Source organism: Columba livia, chromosome 4 (assembly GCF_036013475.1).
Source record: "Columba livia isolate bColLiv1 breed racing homer chromosome 4, bColLiv1.pat.W.v2, whole genome shotgun sequence".
NCBI classification, from domain to species: domain Eukaryota; kingdom Metazoa; phylum Chordata; class Aves; order Columbiformes; family Columbidae; genus Columba; species Columba livia.
Genome location: NC_088605.1, coordinates 19,703,249 through 19,720,292, shown reverse-complemented (window position 1 = coordinate 19,720,292; position 17,044 = coordinate 19,703,249). Strand labels below are relative to the sequence as shown.

Sequence of the window (17,044 nt, the reverse complement as noted above, 5' to 3'; positions counted from 1 at the left end):
ATACCACAGATATAGGAGGATTTGAACGTGCTTTCTATTTAAAGGATACTGTCAGCTATTGAAGGCTGTAACATTCATCTTCCTCCAGGAAGGAAAATCCCATGCAGCATTTCTGGAGTGTACCTTTTTAAATGTCTTGCATTTATAGGACTTTGTTTAGTTGTGGTGGTGGTGGTTTAAAATTTTAAGTGGCTTAGGATTGTTAAAAGGTCAGGTAAGAATGTTATGCCTGTGTACCTATAGCTTTCCTTTGAAGTACTATTTAACTTTATGGCAGTAATTCACAACTGTCTTTCAGAGACACATCAGTTCCCAGACAATGTGTGGCTGTGAGTTGTCTCTAAACCTACTGTCTTTAAGAGAACTAAAGGAAAAAAAAGTGCCTTTTTCAGTTAGTTTATGTACTTAGCAGAACTCTGTATCTTGTTATTGTCATTAATGTTACAAGAAAGTGCAAAGCTTTCTTTTTTATGAACTTTCACAAGCAAGAGAGAAAGAAAAAAAGAAAGACCTAGAAAAGATTTCTTTAAGTTCCACTTGTGAATTTTAAGAACTTGAGTAGTAGCCAAACTGCTTTATTTTCCTAATATGACCAGCAGCTCTTTTAATGGTTCATTCTAAGTCTTGGAAGCAGACATGTGTTGTGCATAATTGTTTGCTTCCCTTGCATAATTACATATTGTTTTCAAGCTGTAGCACTCCCATCTTGTATTGCAATATGGATCTAATTGTTCAACAGAATATTTTTAGGGAAAGAGACTTTTCTGTTCGCAGTCCTTGTAGGAGCTAGATTATTGCTCCTTTAAGCCTCAGGAGGCAAGAAAGCCAAACGTATGTAACAGTGCACCCTCTTATGTTTCCAGTTTGGTGAAATTCTCCACCTGCACTTAAAAAGAAAACTGTAAGAGGGGAACTGTTTTCCTTTGAGTCTCTGTGGAAGGTGAGGAATGAATCTGATTAAGATCAGCAGATCAGAGGGCAAAAGCTTTGCCACATGTAGTGTTATATTTCCTGAAGTATTCTGTTAGTGTTACATAGTTCGGGATTCAGGATGTTGATAAACGTGAAAAATTATTGGACATGCAGCTCCTGCTGAATATCTTGACTCTAGGAGATCAATACGTACATTATACTATTTGTGTTTCCTAATCGTTACATACTTGTGATTTTTTTTTAGGGATAATACAGTGATGATGTTTTCCAAAGGACTGAGGCTTAGAAAATTTAATCTGAGGTTTGCAACTGAATTTTGCATTACAAACCGACACTAGGCAATGTAATAGAATGCAATGGAATGTCACCTCTTGGAAAATGTTTTCATACTCTGTCATGTTTTATGTGAATGTCAGTAAATTACAGTGAGAGGCTGTACAGAAGGACATAGAGTAAAAATGCATTGAAGATTTAGAGTTTCCTAATTTTTAAAAATATTATTACCTTTATTATCACTTTACATTATTGTTTATTACCTTGTTTGTTCAAATAGATTTTATTTCTGAAATATATTCACATGTTTGAGGGAAAACAAGAGCTTTTTTTGAAAAATAGAGCATTATTAGGGTGGTTCAAAAGAGGATACTAAGTACATGTGTGTTTAAACTGTTGAAGGCCCTTACCCAAAATGACCTGTGCAGCCACATAAATCCTAGTTTGACTGAGAAATCAATCCAAGCTGAATTCACTGTGATTTCAGGGATTTCTAAAGGCAAGGGAAGATTTGTCTTTATTTCTGAGTAAACAGTTAAACAGAGTTTTAATTTATTGGTTTCCACGTGCAGACGTTTTAGGGCTCTCCATTCCTTTGAAGAATATCTTTTTTTTAATCAGTTTATCTGAAATATGCAAATGGGATTTTAGCCAAAGGGTTGAATGAAATATTAGTTCTTTGAAATGAACAGAACCATGTGAACATGATGCTTTTGATTCCCAGTGTGCATCTTGTAACTTCCATTAGGCCATTTTCAGGTTGAATATTAGAAGAAAACAAGAGTGTGAATAGCTGAAGCTCTGTTAGTTATCATTAAAGTAGTATAGAAATGCTTATATCTGAAGCAGAATGGTTTTGGATCTGTTTACTGTGTTCCTGACAAAACTTTCAGAGAAGCATAAAAAAATTCAGCCCAGGTCGACAATTTGTCATATATGGAAAAGCTAACAGAATTTTCTTCTCAACCTTTATAGCTTAAGGTGACAAGTAACACCTTGAGGTACTAATAAAAAACGTTTCTTTTCTCACTCTGGCCTCCTTGTGGACCTTTCAGTCTTTTAATGGTCTAATTTGTAACATGAGTTACAGTTATCAATGCTTCTCTAAATTACAATTTTATGCTCATAGACTGGAGGAACTGGCTGTGATTTGTGCTAATTATGACATTCCCCATATTGTCAACAATGCTTATGGAGTTCAGTCTTCAAAATGTATGCATCTTATCCAGCAGGTAGGAGCTGTGTATTTCAAATCATTTTTTTAACAAGTATAAGTAACTCTCTGATTGTAGATGGCAATAGGAAATTTTGTCGGATGTTTCACAGCTTTGAGAGTAATCCTGTGCGTGTCTGATATTTGGATGTATTTCTGAGAAAGCGGAGCAGGGGGAAATACTTCTATTATGTGCTTTTTATTTAGTCAAACAAAATTTATTTAGGTTTTGCTTTATGTTCAAGTGTTTTTCGTGATGGAAAAATGTCCTTAAAAAGCTTTTTTAAAATATTTCATAAACTTATTAACTAAAAATAAAATAATGGATCATACTCGAATAGGGATTAAGCCTTCAACAGAGTGTGAGTTACAGATTTTCAGTTGAAGGTACAAGATTCTACAGCAACATTTTGTAGATGTTGCTACTATTAAAATATTGTTGTCATTGAGAACAGCTGATGAAACTGGGTTCAGTGTTGTGTTTGAAAAGGTTTAACTTCTGTTCCTGTTTAATTTGAAAAGGAGGTTGCTTAATATCCAAGATCAGCCATGAAACTTAAAATTCTTTCATTTTTGCTCATTGCAATGTACATGCACTGTTTCTTCAATATTTCTCTTTTCTCTCTGTTGCCCATATCAAAAGAACAGAGGGATATTTTTTAACAGGATCCAAGGGATCCTGAGCTATTATGCTGGTCATATATTTTTTCTAATTGAGAAGTCACTGTGTTGTTAACTGGGCACAGACCAGCTTGATACATGGCAGGAACGTCATGTTGGCATTTCTAAATCTTGAGAGACTGAAGGAATTTGACAAAACTTGAAGTGATACATGAAATAGAAAATGGCTTATGCTTTATTTGTAATGTACGTGATACATGTTTATTGTATTTAACTTGCACAAATTTAGTGGAATTCTGACATGAAGGGGGCTGTGGAATTGCTCAATTTTACTGCATGAAATGTATCTTTCAGACTACAAAGCTACAAATAGAACTGTTACTGTGTTACTTTCTGTGGCTTTTTCTTGGCTTCTTGGTTGTTGAGGTTTGTTTGTTGTGTGGTGGTTTTTTTTTCATTTGGTTATGCAAATGTATACATTTGAGCTCTGTTTTGGTTTACATTTATTTACAGAAATGTATTTTCCGTGATAGAAAATGTACTGTCTGTGAGGAAGTAGTTATTAATGAACACAGGAATATGTACACGCTGAGCACAGTGTGAACAGAACTTGGAAGAGTGTCACAGGAAAGAGCTTTTGAGACCATTTCATTTGTCATGCTTTTTCCTTTGGTGGCCTCCTGCCAATTAAATCAAATGATAGCTGCTGACATTCATCTTTCCATCAAAAAGCTGACAAACTTGGAGTCCTTCTTCCCATCTCCCATGCACTAAGCTATTAAAACATGGAAATAACAGCTGCAGGTGGATCTGCTTTTTAAACTCTTTTTGACATAGCTATTTACTCTATTTCTGTTTCTTGGTTTTAGTGTATAGTACTTTAATACGTGTGTATTTTCATACACTTTAATTTGTACATTCTTTAATATACTTTTCAGGTTCTGTTATGCTGCATACTTTTGAATTGTACAGTTCACAGTAGCATGTAGCTCAAATTGAAGATGTACTGCAGAATCCACATTTTTATCCTTTAAGAATATCTGAGTAGCTAGCTATTAATATGAGGACATTTGGTTTCCTGGGAAGTAGGGAACGCTAGTACAAGAAGTTATCTGGATTTTGATTGTTGCAGGCAGACTTGTAAGAAGGAGTGCTGTCACAGCCCAGTTGTTTTAATGCAAATTTACACACGTATCAAGTAAAAGCTTCTTTTCTAATGAAGCATTAACCTGTAGCCCTTTACTGTGAGAATCTGTGAAACCTTTTGGGTTGTACAGTTTTAACTGTATAATTCCAATTCAATTGCAAGGGTTTTTGATTTTGCTTGTTGAAAATAAGCTACACTTAGACTTGCAGGAACTAAAGTCAGTATTTTAAATCATAGCAAAATAGGAATTTGAAAGGTACTATTTAGGCAGACAATGGTAATAATAGTGAGCAATGCTGAGAAGAGCTAACACTGTGATTTTTAATTTTTTAGCACATACAATATTTGAGAGAGTTTCAGGAATTTATTTCAGTTACATTGCTGTGTAATTATGATGCTATCATGTGTTTCCTTTTTCCTAATATAAGCTGTGTATTTTTCTTTGTTTCTTTTTGATAAAGGGTGCTCGAGTAGGCAGAATAGATGCTTTTGTTCAGAGCTTGGACAAAAATTTTATGGTTCCAGTAGGTGGTGCCATCATTGCTGGCTTCAATGAGTCCTTCATTCAGGAGATCAGCAAAATGTATCCAGGTAACTAGTTCATGGACTGATTGCATCCATATGAAATAACTGTAGAAAACTTGATTATCAGCTTTCTTTCACATAAAATTTATTTTTGCCGATTTAATCTGTATATTGTGCTTTTCAGGAAGAGCATCTGCGTCTCCTTCTTTAGATGTCCTCATTACGCTTCTGTCTCTAGGTACCAGCGGCTACAAACAGTTACTGAAAGAGAGAAAGGTAAGCCTTTTGGCAAGCAGCACTTTCTTGAAGTCAGCTGTTAACGTTCTTGTTGCAAAACTGCTTTGTGTAGTAAATCCAGTTTCTGTCTAGAAAGCTGCTTAAGTTCTTCGGAGCTCACAGCTCTGATTGTGGAAAGGCCATATGATATAATTACTTCTTGGCCAAAGGGTGCTCATGAGTAAGCTTGATTTCCATGTTGTTTTCCAAACCAGAAGGCTGAACTGAGGTCCTGTACTATCTTGTACTTTATTCATATCTATTCCAAAGTGTGCCTAGCACAACAGAATTTTGCCCATAAAAGCCTAATCTGGGAAGCACTTTGCGTTACTGTGATCACACTGCTTCCAGGACCAAAGCATGAGATCAGATGCTCAGAGGTAACCCATGGGTTTCTGCTCTTCTTCATTTGGCCCTATGGTGCCTTTGTATTATGATAGTGTTTAATTAAGTGTTTGTGTACCACATTCTCTGGAGAATCACAGCTTCTGGTTAGGTTATAAATACTGTGCATGGCAACAAAAATAGAAAAATACTGACATTCAAGGTATTCAGCTAGGTAGAGAGCTAGGTTTCTTCTCTGCTTCTCACAGGCTGTGTTTTAGGTTGGGTATAACTGCATTGCACAGACATTCAAGTGGTCTAGGGCCGGAACCTGTACCTCTGGAGTTGTCCTTAATTCTGGACATACTACAGGCCTGATTATCTGTATATATGAACACACAGAGTTCTTTTTGTAAAGCGTTTTAGTTAAGGAAATGCTTTGAATTAAGTACTGTTAATAATTTTAAATCATGCATGATCTGTTTCATTATTTTATTTAGAAACCGTGTTTCAATTGTTCTCTGCTGACAGCTTGCTGATGCCCCTGATTACCTGGCAGGGCAATAGCACTGAATGCTGTGGCTTGTTTCTAGCTGCTCGTAAAGGCATCCAGAAATTTTGTACTGGAATTGAGATCCTGTAGGAATAGCGAGACTATAGAAAACCAAGCCAGCTTTGTGGCCTTACAGAGACTAAGAGGTGATGTGTGCAACCGAAGTGAAAACATGGTTTGTGAAACACTGAAAGCAGTTACCACTTCTGCCACTGTTGCAATACACTTTCTAACATTTTATTCTGGACTGTTGTATGTATTGCCATGTATGGTTTGTGTCTTCACTAATAGCAAATTGTCATTTTTTTCCCCCCTTCACTTTCATCTCCAAAAGAATCTCAAGTGAATTTATCATGTCTTCTACAAAGCTGATTTTCATATTAGATTTACACAGATAGCAGAAATGTAATGGGCAGTATAAATATTCTCCGAATCATAAATAATAGTTTGTTCATAAATAGTCTTCATGAGTAACTGTATGCTTTGAATCATGTAATTTTCTTGGAAGTAGAATTCTAAAGTGAATAAAGCATTATATTTTTACAATTTCAGGTATTTTTGTTTCAAATGGAAGTATACTCTATAAACACAGCTTTTTATATGGCATAAATATGTTTCTTTTATTGGATTTGCTGTAGAAATATAAACCTTTTTTTACTTAAATCTGTTTGTTCCCAAATTGTAAAAATGTAATAGTGACAGTTTATTGCCTGTGCTTTGTGAAAGCAGAGGCAGAGGCTATTAGGCTCCCAGCAGGAGCTATTTATAGCTTGACATTGAGTACTCCTTTCTATATCGGTGCAGCTACACCTACTCACACAAAAAGTCAGCTGTAAAAAGACTTCCAAGTTGTGGGTTTTTTTTCTTTTTACCTTATCCTAATTCAGATGAGTGTTACTTCAGGTTATTTGAGCTCAAGCCAGAAAGACCAGAATATTACTGAGAAGAGATTAATCTCACGCAACCAAGGAAAGAAATAATCTGCCCAGTTTTTCTTTTACACGGATGAGCTGTTTAATATAGGAAGGGAAAAGATTATATGAGGGAGAGGAGCACGTACGTAGAATGGTATTTTCTGACGAGCTGGCAGTCATGGAGTGTGCAGTTGTCCAAGAGCATGAGATTATATGTTATTACATGTTATAATATGAAGGAATAAAATGGTTCAATGGATCTGAGAACAGAAGAGCAAGGGAGTAACACACACTTGCTGTCCAAATGTCTGAATAAAAGTTTGCACATATGCAAGCTCAATAAGGAACATTTTCAATAGTCATATTTAGCCTTGATGTTTCCAGAGAAAGGATGGAAGAAGACCACCAACAGTAATGCTTGCTCACTTGTTCTAAATGTTCAGTATTCCGTTTTCTGTGTTTATGTAAGGTTTAGCACAGTGTTTTTCTGATCTCAATAGGGGATTCCGGGTTATTTTGTAATGCAGATAATGGCAACTGACCCTTGGTCAAATTTGTTAGTCTTTGCTTTTAAATAACTCATAATATTATGTAAAGATTAAGTTTTAGTAGTGGCTCCTTTGGTTTCCTCTAGACACGTTATGTTGTGTCCCATATTGTGCATTGCAAGGTCTAAAACTCTACTTTCATGTATGTATTTGTGCGTCTGAACCAGGCCACGTGTAGCGAATATAGTGATTGCAGAGTACAGTAGCATATACTGTAGACTTCAGTTGTCACCTCAGAAGCGATGGAGAGCAAGGACCTTACATTCAGGCTTTACATTCAGGACCTTACATATCAGGTTTGATACCTGTCAACTATTTTCTAATGTGATGCATTTAATCCATTTAACTAATTATTATGCAGGTATTACTGAAGAGGAGATGGCTTCATTTTGTTTTCAGCAGTTATGGATTTTCTTGTTAGACTTTCCTTAACAATCTAACAATAAAGATAATTCTGATTTTCTGAAATGTATTTTTGTGCTACTTGGGACATGATGGAGCTTTTTCTATCTGTATCCTCTGTCTGTATACTTTCTAAGAGTGATAAACTGGAGTAATTTTTATGTCCTTATAAAGTATGTATCTAAAATACTTAAAGTCACACTAAGTGGGAGGAAATTGTTTGGTTTTCACAATTCAATAAAATCCTGGGTTTACATTTTATGATTTACCATTGATGTAATTATTCTGATAGGAATAAATTATTTGTACAGTTCAGTGTGAGTTTATATTGCTGCTCTTTTTGTGATTGCATTTAAGAATAAGAGAAAAGCTACTTAATGCTGGAATTTAAACATATAAAAAATCAAGTATTCTTACAAGAAGACAGACTTCCGTTACTCTTTTTTTGTCTAGTCAGTTTGCTACGCTGTAGTTTGCCAAATATGTGGTAATATTGCAGGATTTTCCTTGTGTGAAATATGTGGAGCCATATTCAAATTTTAGGGTGGCTGGAGGCAAGGTAATTTAACTGAATTAAATTATTATCTTAAATGGTGATGTGTGGTTGAACAAGTGCCAGGTATGAATGGAAGCTTCAAAGAGGCCGTACGTACTTAAAGCTTGTATTGGAGCGGCGTGGCCCACAAGGAGCCCGATCGCCGGGTCTTGCAAGCGCTGAAGAGAACGTGTGTTGATCAGAGTTGTTAAAAAAGACCTTTCGAAAATACGTGAGTGTGGTGATTGTCAGCATTAGTGTTACGATAGCAGATAGGCAAGACTTACTGGGCACTTTACGTTAGATTACTTTTACCTGATATGGGGATTTTAAAGTTTCATAATTAGTTTTATATTTTTAAAACTTGTCATTATATTATAAATTCAGAACAACATTCTCGATCTTGCAGTGCGGGAGAAGCTATCTACAAGGGTAGATGGCATATGTAGGTATCACACATGTACATGCACAGTTTCTTTCTTACATTTGTTCTTGTTTTTAAAGGTGGGACCAGATCAGTCTCAGGTACAGCACATGAGCGCTGGCAGTCTGTATCTAGTGCAGAGAGGTTATAGAATTGCTCTTCTGCACTGTGTTCTTCAGCACCATAAACAGCTGTATGGCTCTTCTCTGAGGACAGCTCATCTCTCCAGATGAGAGTGGCACAGGGAGGAAGGCAGAGTGTTCCAGGCTGGGAGTGTGAGCAAGCTGGCTGGTTAGAACCAGCTGCGATAGTTTCAGCCATGCACAAAAAGTTTTCTGGTCTTAATCAGTTGTCTCTCTGTCACCTGCTGTGGGACTAATGGCATATTTAGTACCCCCATATTGTCCAGCTAACTGAGTCGTTTAGCACATTTGATGCGTGTTCCATTGTTGACTTGTTCTTTGTATTTTTTGAAGTATTTTATTGTTTCAGGTGCTAGAAAGACAAGAAGAAGTGCAAGACAATTTCACATAGTTTGGCATTCATTTCACTAGCCTGATGAGGTTTTGTGATAAGTTTCTAAGGGGAAAGAGTGAATGAAATAATGAAACTTAACTGACATTTAGTATTACTTGTGTTGTTCAATGCAACTTTAGCCTAATGGCTTCACTGGAGTGCCTGCTACAGAAAATCGATTATGTAAGAGCTCATTTGTATATAATTGCTTAGGCTGCTTATAATTTTTCCACGTAACAAATATTTTGTGATAGGGGTTGGTTATAGATTTGACCTCACAAAATATTGCTTTTTTTTTTCTTTTTTCTTTGGAAAGGCCATTAATCTGTCTTGCAACAAACTGCTGAACTTCTCAAACTATAATATATCTGGAGGGCTCCCTTTGAAAAGATGCAAAATAGTATTGTTCATAAAAAGTAAGTTTTGAATTTGGGTTCAGGTAGCTTCAGTCAATCTGATGAAAATACATACTTAGATTTTTTTTTTTTTTGCCATCTTTCTATTGTCCCTTTTTAAACAAATTCCTATGTACATAAATGCTCATCTACTAACCTCAATACTTGATTTAATGTAAAACATTTATACAGTGGCTAACTGGTTACACCAACTTGCAGTCCTTTCAGTAATAAATACTGCAAGAAGTGCGATAGAGAATTCCCTAGGTACAACACACAAAAAAGAATTCATTTGGAATATGTTCCTGTTCCAGTACAGGTTTTTCTCAGTCCTAATTTAACCAGTAATATCTCCATAGTAAACACAATTTATGTGTATTTCTGTAATACTTTGCTTCAGTTGTAGAAGTAAATAGCCAGCAGAGGGAGCACAAATTAATTTATGATTTGGATTTAAAAAAACCAACAACTACTAATGAAATGACTAACACATTGGCGATGCTTATTGTGGAAAGCAAATAACAAGTGAGTAATGTGTTTATATTCAGTGAGGGACCAGAAGGAAGGCAAAAGTGTCTGAACATTTGAAACATAAATGTTTTTCAACTTCTGTGCATGAACTGTAAATAAACTCTGGTAAATTGAACCCATAAAATAATTTGATTTGCAAATGCCTCTGAAAAATAAGAGTGTTTTCTCACAAATTTCAGGTTCTGATAATTAACCATAGATGCCTCTTGAAATTTTTATTGTTGTTCCGAGAATTACAGTCGCATTATGCTCTTGTTGATACTTGATCAATAGCATAATCATTTAGACAGTAACAGTAATACTTTTTCCTCTCCGTCTGGATTCATTTTATGGTAGGAGGAAAACCAGGTCAGGAGCTGTGCTCATTTGGTCACTCATGAAGTGAAGCTGGGTTCCCTGCAGTGGCTCAGGAAAAGCCGCTGTAACATTCTTCTAACTCAGCTGGCACGAAGCTCGTTTGGTTTTGTAAGACCTTTGGGAGGTTCTGCTTAAAAACAGAATTTTGATGACAAGTTATAATTTGTATCTGTCAGAATGTGCAGATTAGAACAGGATACTGGTCTGCAAACAGAAGAGGCAATTCTATTTAAAGAGCGAAAAATCACTTGTCAGGTCCAGAAATTGATGAGGATGCTTAAACAGGCAGTTGCATTGAAGCAGAAGAGCAGCACAACCTTTATGGCCAGAAATAAAAAAAATCTGGTGTTCAGTATGTTTTAAAAAGACTACCCAGTATTTGTATATTTTTGCTAGTTTTTATGAGAGGCTAAGCATTGAGAAGGATGGAGAAGAAGCCAAAGGATACCATAAAAAGAATAGCGTTTATTCTCTGTCCATAGGTGGTTTGAGCCAATCTGTGAAGATATTTAACTGAGGAAGACCATGAGCAATTATCATAGATTACTACTGGGGAAGAGAGAGGGAATAAAATGTATATGAAGTAAGAGAAGCAACCTTTTGTGTGCAGTGTGACTTGTATCTGAGCCAAAACACTTATGAATCCGAGTTTTATGACATTTTTACAATAAAGGTGCAATCCAAGCGATGGCAGAAATTCAGGTATCTCCATTCTTTTGGTAGGCTTGAACAGGAGGGCTCAGTCCCAGGATGAGGACTGGCCTCACAACAGAGCTGAGGATTCGGGAGAGTAGATACTGTGTGAAACTAAATGTGTACCCACAGCCTGCTCCTTAAGCCACGGCATTGCCATTCTCGTGCAGAAAAAGAAGTCTGCACTAGCGGTAATTGCAGTTGTGTGATACCTGGTAACAAAACACACTACTTTTAGTCTGAAATGTATTATATGAATAGAGAGAAAACAAAAGTAAGGAGCAATATGACATAACGTGGCCATCTGCAATGGTAATGGTTCATTTTCTGTGGCTCAGGGGCCTGGATGGGGGGAGGTGGGTGAGACCTGCTGTGCGCTGGGAATCTCTTCAAGATCTCTTCTCCTTAGGTTTCAGGGCCACAGAGAGAATGACTGACATCCCAAGCACGTTTATTAGACCAGACAGAGAGCTTTGTACCAGCTTGAGGGGGAAAAACGGTGTTCAATAAATGGAGCTGTTCCTTTATAGAATGATTTCAGGGAATTGCCTGGTCTACTTACTTGGTACACATGAAAAGAGGATCAGCTGGGCACCTGTGGGTTATAATGGAGACTTAACCATTTTGTGAAATAGGTACTATTTTCTCTGTTTGATAGCTAATAACAAAAATATTGTCTCTTTTTTTCCAGGAGATGTTTTCCTATCTTTCAAGTGAGCTGAAGAAGCTGGCAGATAACCACAGTGAGAGACTGCTAGAAACACCACATAATCCCATTTCCTTAGGTAATTGTTGGTTTTTATCTATTAAAAAAAAAAATCTTATATACCGTGCACTTTCGCATACAGCTTCTATATATTAAACATTGTCCACTACACTCCATTAAATTGTTCTTAGGCTGATATGAGACTATTGAGTAGCCACCTGAGCCTTTTATGTTTTTGCAAAATTGTTCCTGTCCGATACTCATTGTAATCCAGGCAGGCAGAAGATGTTAGCATGTATTAATACTTTATGAATAAGTAGATTTTAAAACAAATTAGGGTATAATTTTTTTATCCATGCTTTTGTAGTGCTGTAAAAGAGGTTATGGAATTCCTATTCAAGATATTTGTTCTAACCAAAAATTCTCCTGAACACCAAGGTAATATTGCCTGTTTGTGCAAAGTCTGCCTGTCTAACTGCAGAATTAATCTATGGAAATTAATCTTGTGGAAAAGTTAAAAATTATGAAATGTAGTATTTGTATTTCTTTTTTTCTTTGTATCTGAACACCGATACTTGGGTACATTTTTGTTGTTGGAAAACAGCTTGTCCCCTGTGGTTCTTTGTTGGAGAAAAAGAAGCTTTGTAGTAGTTTTAACCTGACCTTTTGTTACTTTAGCCATGTCACTGAAGAATCTAGATGAAAATAATGATGCTGCTGTTACCCAGCTTGGATCTATGCTTTTCACAAGACAAGTTTCTGGAGCAAGGTGAGGATGCTGTGAATTTGAAAAATTTGGGTATACATTTTATGAAATCTTGTAATATTTGTTTCGTACCAGTTGTCTGAGGATTATGGGTTATAGTCTGACAATAACAAGTCAGAGAGCAATACACCCTTCTTCATCACTGCTATCTGCTAATAATGTCTACCTGCCTGAGTTCGCAATGAGGCCGCTTCAGTAGGCTAAATAGATAATCCATGCCCATTTAATTTAGTGTCATTATTCCCTAGTACCCCTTGGTTTCATTTAGTTTCCAGCTGTTGTCTGATCTTATAGTTACATTGTAAGCTACTTAGGGAAGATCTTTGTTTTGTTTATTGCAGCACAAATATGGTTGTGCTGGATGTCAGGGGAATAAGCTTTTAATACCCTATATAGCTTTTTGTCATATGGAAGAAAATCCTGCTTTACAGAACTAATTGCATTTAAAAAAAACCCCCAAATCTACAACCTGGGCCAGTCTGAGCTGAATTTATTCTTAGAGACACTGCTACATGGAAATGCAAGCCAAATAATTTTAAATGTTTTTTGTTTAAACCTTTTAGAAGAAGAGAATGATTCAAAATTTGTGTTGGCAGGGTTCCTTAATCTGAATATTACTTCTGCCATGCTAACTTCTGCCATAGACTTAATGTCATTTTTTTCATGGCAGAGCTGAATGTTTCCACATCAGAAGGTATGCTTCATTAGCTTGGATTATTCCACTTCCTGCACAGATGCATGACAGTAAATCTATATGTACTGTAGTTAAATGCTCTTTTTAATTTGCCTGTCCTAACCTTGGCTTGTCTTGCAATTTCAGCCATCTTTGGCTGAAATGTTTTAAGAGGCTAAGTTTTTGAAGTTAAAACTGCCCAATTCTTTGCCTGATAGAAAGGTTCCAGTTTTTTCCTTTTTTTATGTTACTCACATTCTTTTATAGCATATACACTGTTTGACCCAGCCTTTCAACAGATTCTAAATGTCCCGGGGAGACTGGGGTCACCAGGTTGCCTAAGGAGGGGTGAGCTGACCCAGGTCAGAGACCGAGCAGGTCACATAGTTAGGGCTTGTTACGGAATAGGGAAGTTTGTGGCAGATGTCTTTTCCGTCCACACTGGGGAGTTCATAAATACCAGCAGTGAAAGCCTTAATCATTTAACTGAAGAGGGGAAGGGACATACATGTATGCAAACAAACTTGAGCTAATTCAGGATCTGCTGTTACTGTCGCTCATAGTGATGCTTGGGCACTAGCTTGGAGAATGCCTGTCCTAAGCCTGCTTATGGTACTTTGTTTAGAGTTAGCAGATGCTAAACTATGTAGGAACTAGTGTAAATGTGTTCGTCACAGAGTGTCACATAAAATATCTAAGGCACCTTTAACCGAATCACAACTTTGTTTGTTTGTTTCAGGGTTGTTCCCTGTGGGTCTGTACAGACAGTGAATAACTACACTTTTAAAGGCTTTATGTCACACGCAAATGACTATCCCTGTGCTTACCTCAACGCTGCCTCAGCAATTGGAATCAAAAAGCAAGATGTAGATGTATTCCTAAAAAGACTCGACAAATGTTTGAAGACTTTTGGAAAAGAAGCAAAGAAAGAAAAAAGTGTAAATGAAATAAGTAATTCTAATACAGGCACAGAACAACTTGAAGACTAGAAGATACAGATTTAGCAACACAGGAAGATATGCTTTTGTTTGAAATATGTCAGGTTTGTATTGGTTTAGCATTGTGAATCTGCAGTGCAGAAAATTTATTCCCGATCTGAAAACAATGACAAAAGAAAGTTGGGTGAAATTCAGCTTTAAAGAAAGTAGGTGAGATTCTTTCCAAGGCAGAGGGCCAGATACAAGTTTTGCAGCACAAAAGTGTTCTTAATATCTGCCAAGGTAAAGCTTTACATTCATAAAGACCTTGAGCTGGCCTTTCAGTCTGTGGGTGACTGTTTGGATCAGTGTTCAGCAAATCGCAGAATGCTTATTCACATGTTTTTGATTAATAAGATTTTTTATGGCAGTGATTGAATTCCTTCCCAGGTATAGACCATCCAGCAAGAAATGTTTTGCTGCTCTCAAAATCTGCCTTGTTTCTCACCACCATACTTGCCACTTCTATTGTTGAAGATTTGTGTAAGTGTTGGGATAGCCCTTACTAAAGACAATGTTAAAACTGCATTAGGAAATGATGCAGTTGGAGTAGTAGTGTTTTTTAGGTATACTCACCTCTCAAGAACTGCCTAGAACAAAGCAGCCCTCAGTGACAAAGGAAAACCTAGAATACCTCATATCCTCTCAGTACTCAGCTCTTTAAAACATTTGCATAGTTCAGTAACCCAGAGGAATTTTGATAATGAAAGCAAATGGTTGTGGAGCAGAGAGGTACAGTCGTCTCTTTTTTTTTTTTTTTCCTCTTTTATTTTGTGTTTTCCATTCCATCTTTTCTTTGATAGGGCGATCAGGTCAGACACGGGAAAGGAGGATTGCCTTGTGGGATTAATGCAGAGGTTTCAAGAGCCAGTGTGACCTGAGAGTATTTTGGCATTTTTAGTCCATTGTTGTTAAAATGTATAGACTTCCATTTCTGAAGTGTCTCTTGCCATTTTCACTGTTGCTTCTGTGGCTTGTGTGGAGTTGCTGATTTGAATTGATTAAGCAAACAATAGATTTGGAGACTGTTCCTTAAGCAAAGGTTCTGTATCACTGGAGTGACAGGGCTCTAAGTAGCAAAACTTTTAGTTGTTCTTAAATGCAATTACTACATGGTATGTAGTTTTTATGTCGTTTAGTGTTCAAAGCGAGTTTAATGTTCAACGGCATTTTCTTTGTCTGTGGTACAGTAGTACTTGGGACACCACAAGTAATGAGTTCTAAATGTCAGGAAATATTCTAGCCACTTTGGTGGGATCTGAGACGTGTCCTTCAGAGCCCCCTTTAAACTGCTTAATCAAAACAGTGGTGCTTTGGAAAGCATTGCTGTCTATCCAGCGTGTTCAAATGCGTTGATACAAGAGGTGATGTTAATGTGCAGGAGTTAATAATATGCTAATCATCATGGAGCTGTTCTCACATAGTGAGGTCTGTTGTATCTTAAGTTTGAATTGAACTGCTGCTTCTCTGTTGTTATTGCTCCAGTCAGAGGCGAGATGGATTACAGCTTGTGTAGGAATGGCTCCCCAGCCTGCAGTCACGGTTGTTATTTGCTGTACAAACACATCCTAGGAGAAATGTAATGTAACTTGGCCACTGAGTCCTTGTGGCTCCAAGAAGATGTAAATTTATTTTATTTTCTTTTTTATCCCTCTCTCTCTTTTTTTTTTGCCTCACCCCACTCTCTTTTTTTTTAATTGAGAGCATGCTATACCTCAGTGTTTCCTGTCAGTAAAGTATTTCCACAAGCCTGGGAGCCAAAACTGTGCAGCTCACTGCCTCAGTCTTCAGTATATTGGAGCAGGCAGTGAAAAAACCACAAGGCCTTAGTGATATCTTTCTTCCTGTTTGTTTGGTTTTTTAAAATATTGCTGTTCTGTGCCTGAATGAGTATAAATGATTGATTTAGATGACTAGTCACAGAATGCGAACGTTAGAACTATTGTTATGAGAGTTTAGGGAGGTGCGTGGTAGCAACTGAAATAAGCATTTAATGAATAATATCCTGAAACTGAATAAAGAAAACAGCATTTGCCTTCTCTGAGAGGAAGAAACCTCTGCCTTTTATGTTCTCGTAATAAATTGTCTGCTGCAAATAATTCACTCATTTCTACTGTAGACTGACCTGCTTTCTCAGGTGGTGTTTTTCCCCCCTTTGAAGTATTTCCCTTCTAAAATCAAAGCTGAAAATTATATATACAAGTATCCGGGGAAATAATTAAATGGCTTGTTTTGATTTCAACCTTTTAAGACTTTTTTAATTTAAAAAAAACAATTTAAGATGATGGCTTTAATTAAAAAGAAATGTTGGCTGTCATTAAAATTCTTCACAAATCTTAGTGATGTCACCCAAAGTCAAGAAATTCTTAATATTTTGAGAAATGTGCCCCACCATGATGTATAAACTCTCAAACTAAATATTCATGTTACATTACTTGGGTAAGCTGTTGTACCAGTTCGCAGTTTTGTTTACTTGCTTTGTCCCTATAAATGTCTTCAGAATTAATATTTACTTTTTAGAGACAGAAGCATTATATAATGTCACTGTAAATATAATTAAATTTTAAGTAATTCAAATGGTAATATACTTTTAAGTAATTAGAGAAGACTTGGTTATTTACAGCATATTTGAAACAGGAGATTCAGTAGATGTCAAAAAGTATTTTTCAAGGAAATGTATAAACCACTTATTCTCTATTAACTTATATGTGTAATAAAGTAGTAAAATAATGTCGGAACATA

The 17,044-nt window shown here is 36.5% G+C and overlaps 1 protein-coding gene across 1 annotated transcript in view; it reads left to right on the top strand.

Moving 5' to 3' along the window:
• Positions 1-17,044, top strand: part of SEPSECS (Sep (O-phosphoserine) tRNA:Sec (selenocysteine) tRNA synthase) — a 25,572-nt gene extending 8,528 nt beyond the window's left edge. The window contains exons 6-11 of the mRNA XM_065060667.1: positions 2,336-2,438; positions 4,649-4,778; positions 4,897-4,988; positions 11,872-11,965; positions 12,565-12,655; positions 14,065-17,044. Coding sequence (XP_064916739.1) covers positions 2,336-2,438; positions 4,649-4,778; positions 4,897-4,988; positions 11,872-11,965; positions 12,565-12,655; positions 14,065-14,314 — 760 coding nt within the window. The 3' untranslated portion in view covers positions 14,315-17,044. The remainder of the gene's footprint in view (positions 1-2,335; positions 2,439-4,648; positions 4,779-4,896; positions 4,989-11,871; positions 11,966-12,564; positions 12,656-14,064) is intronic.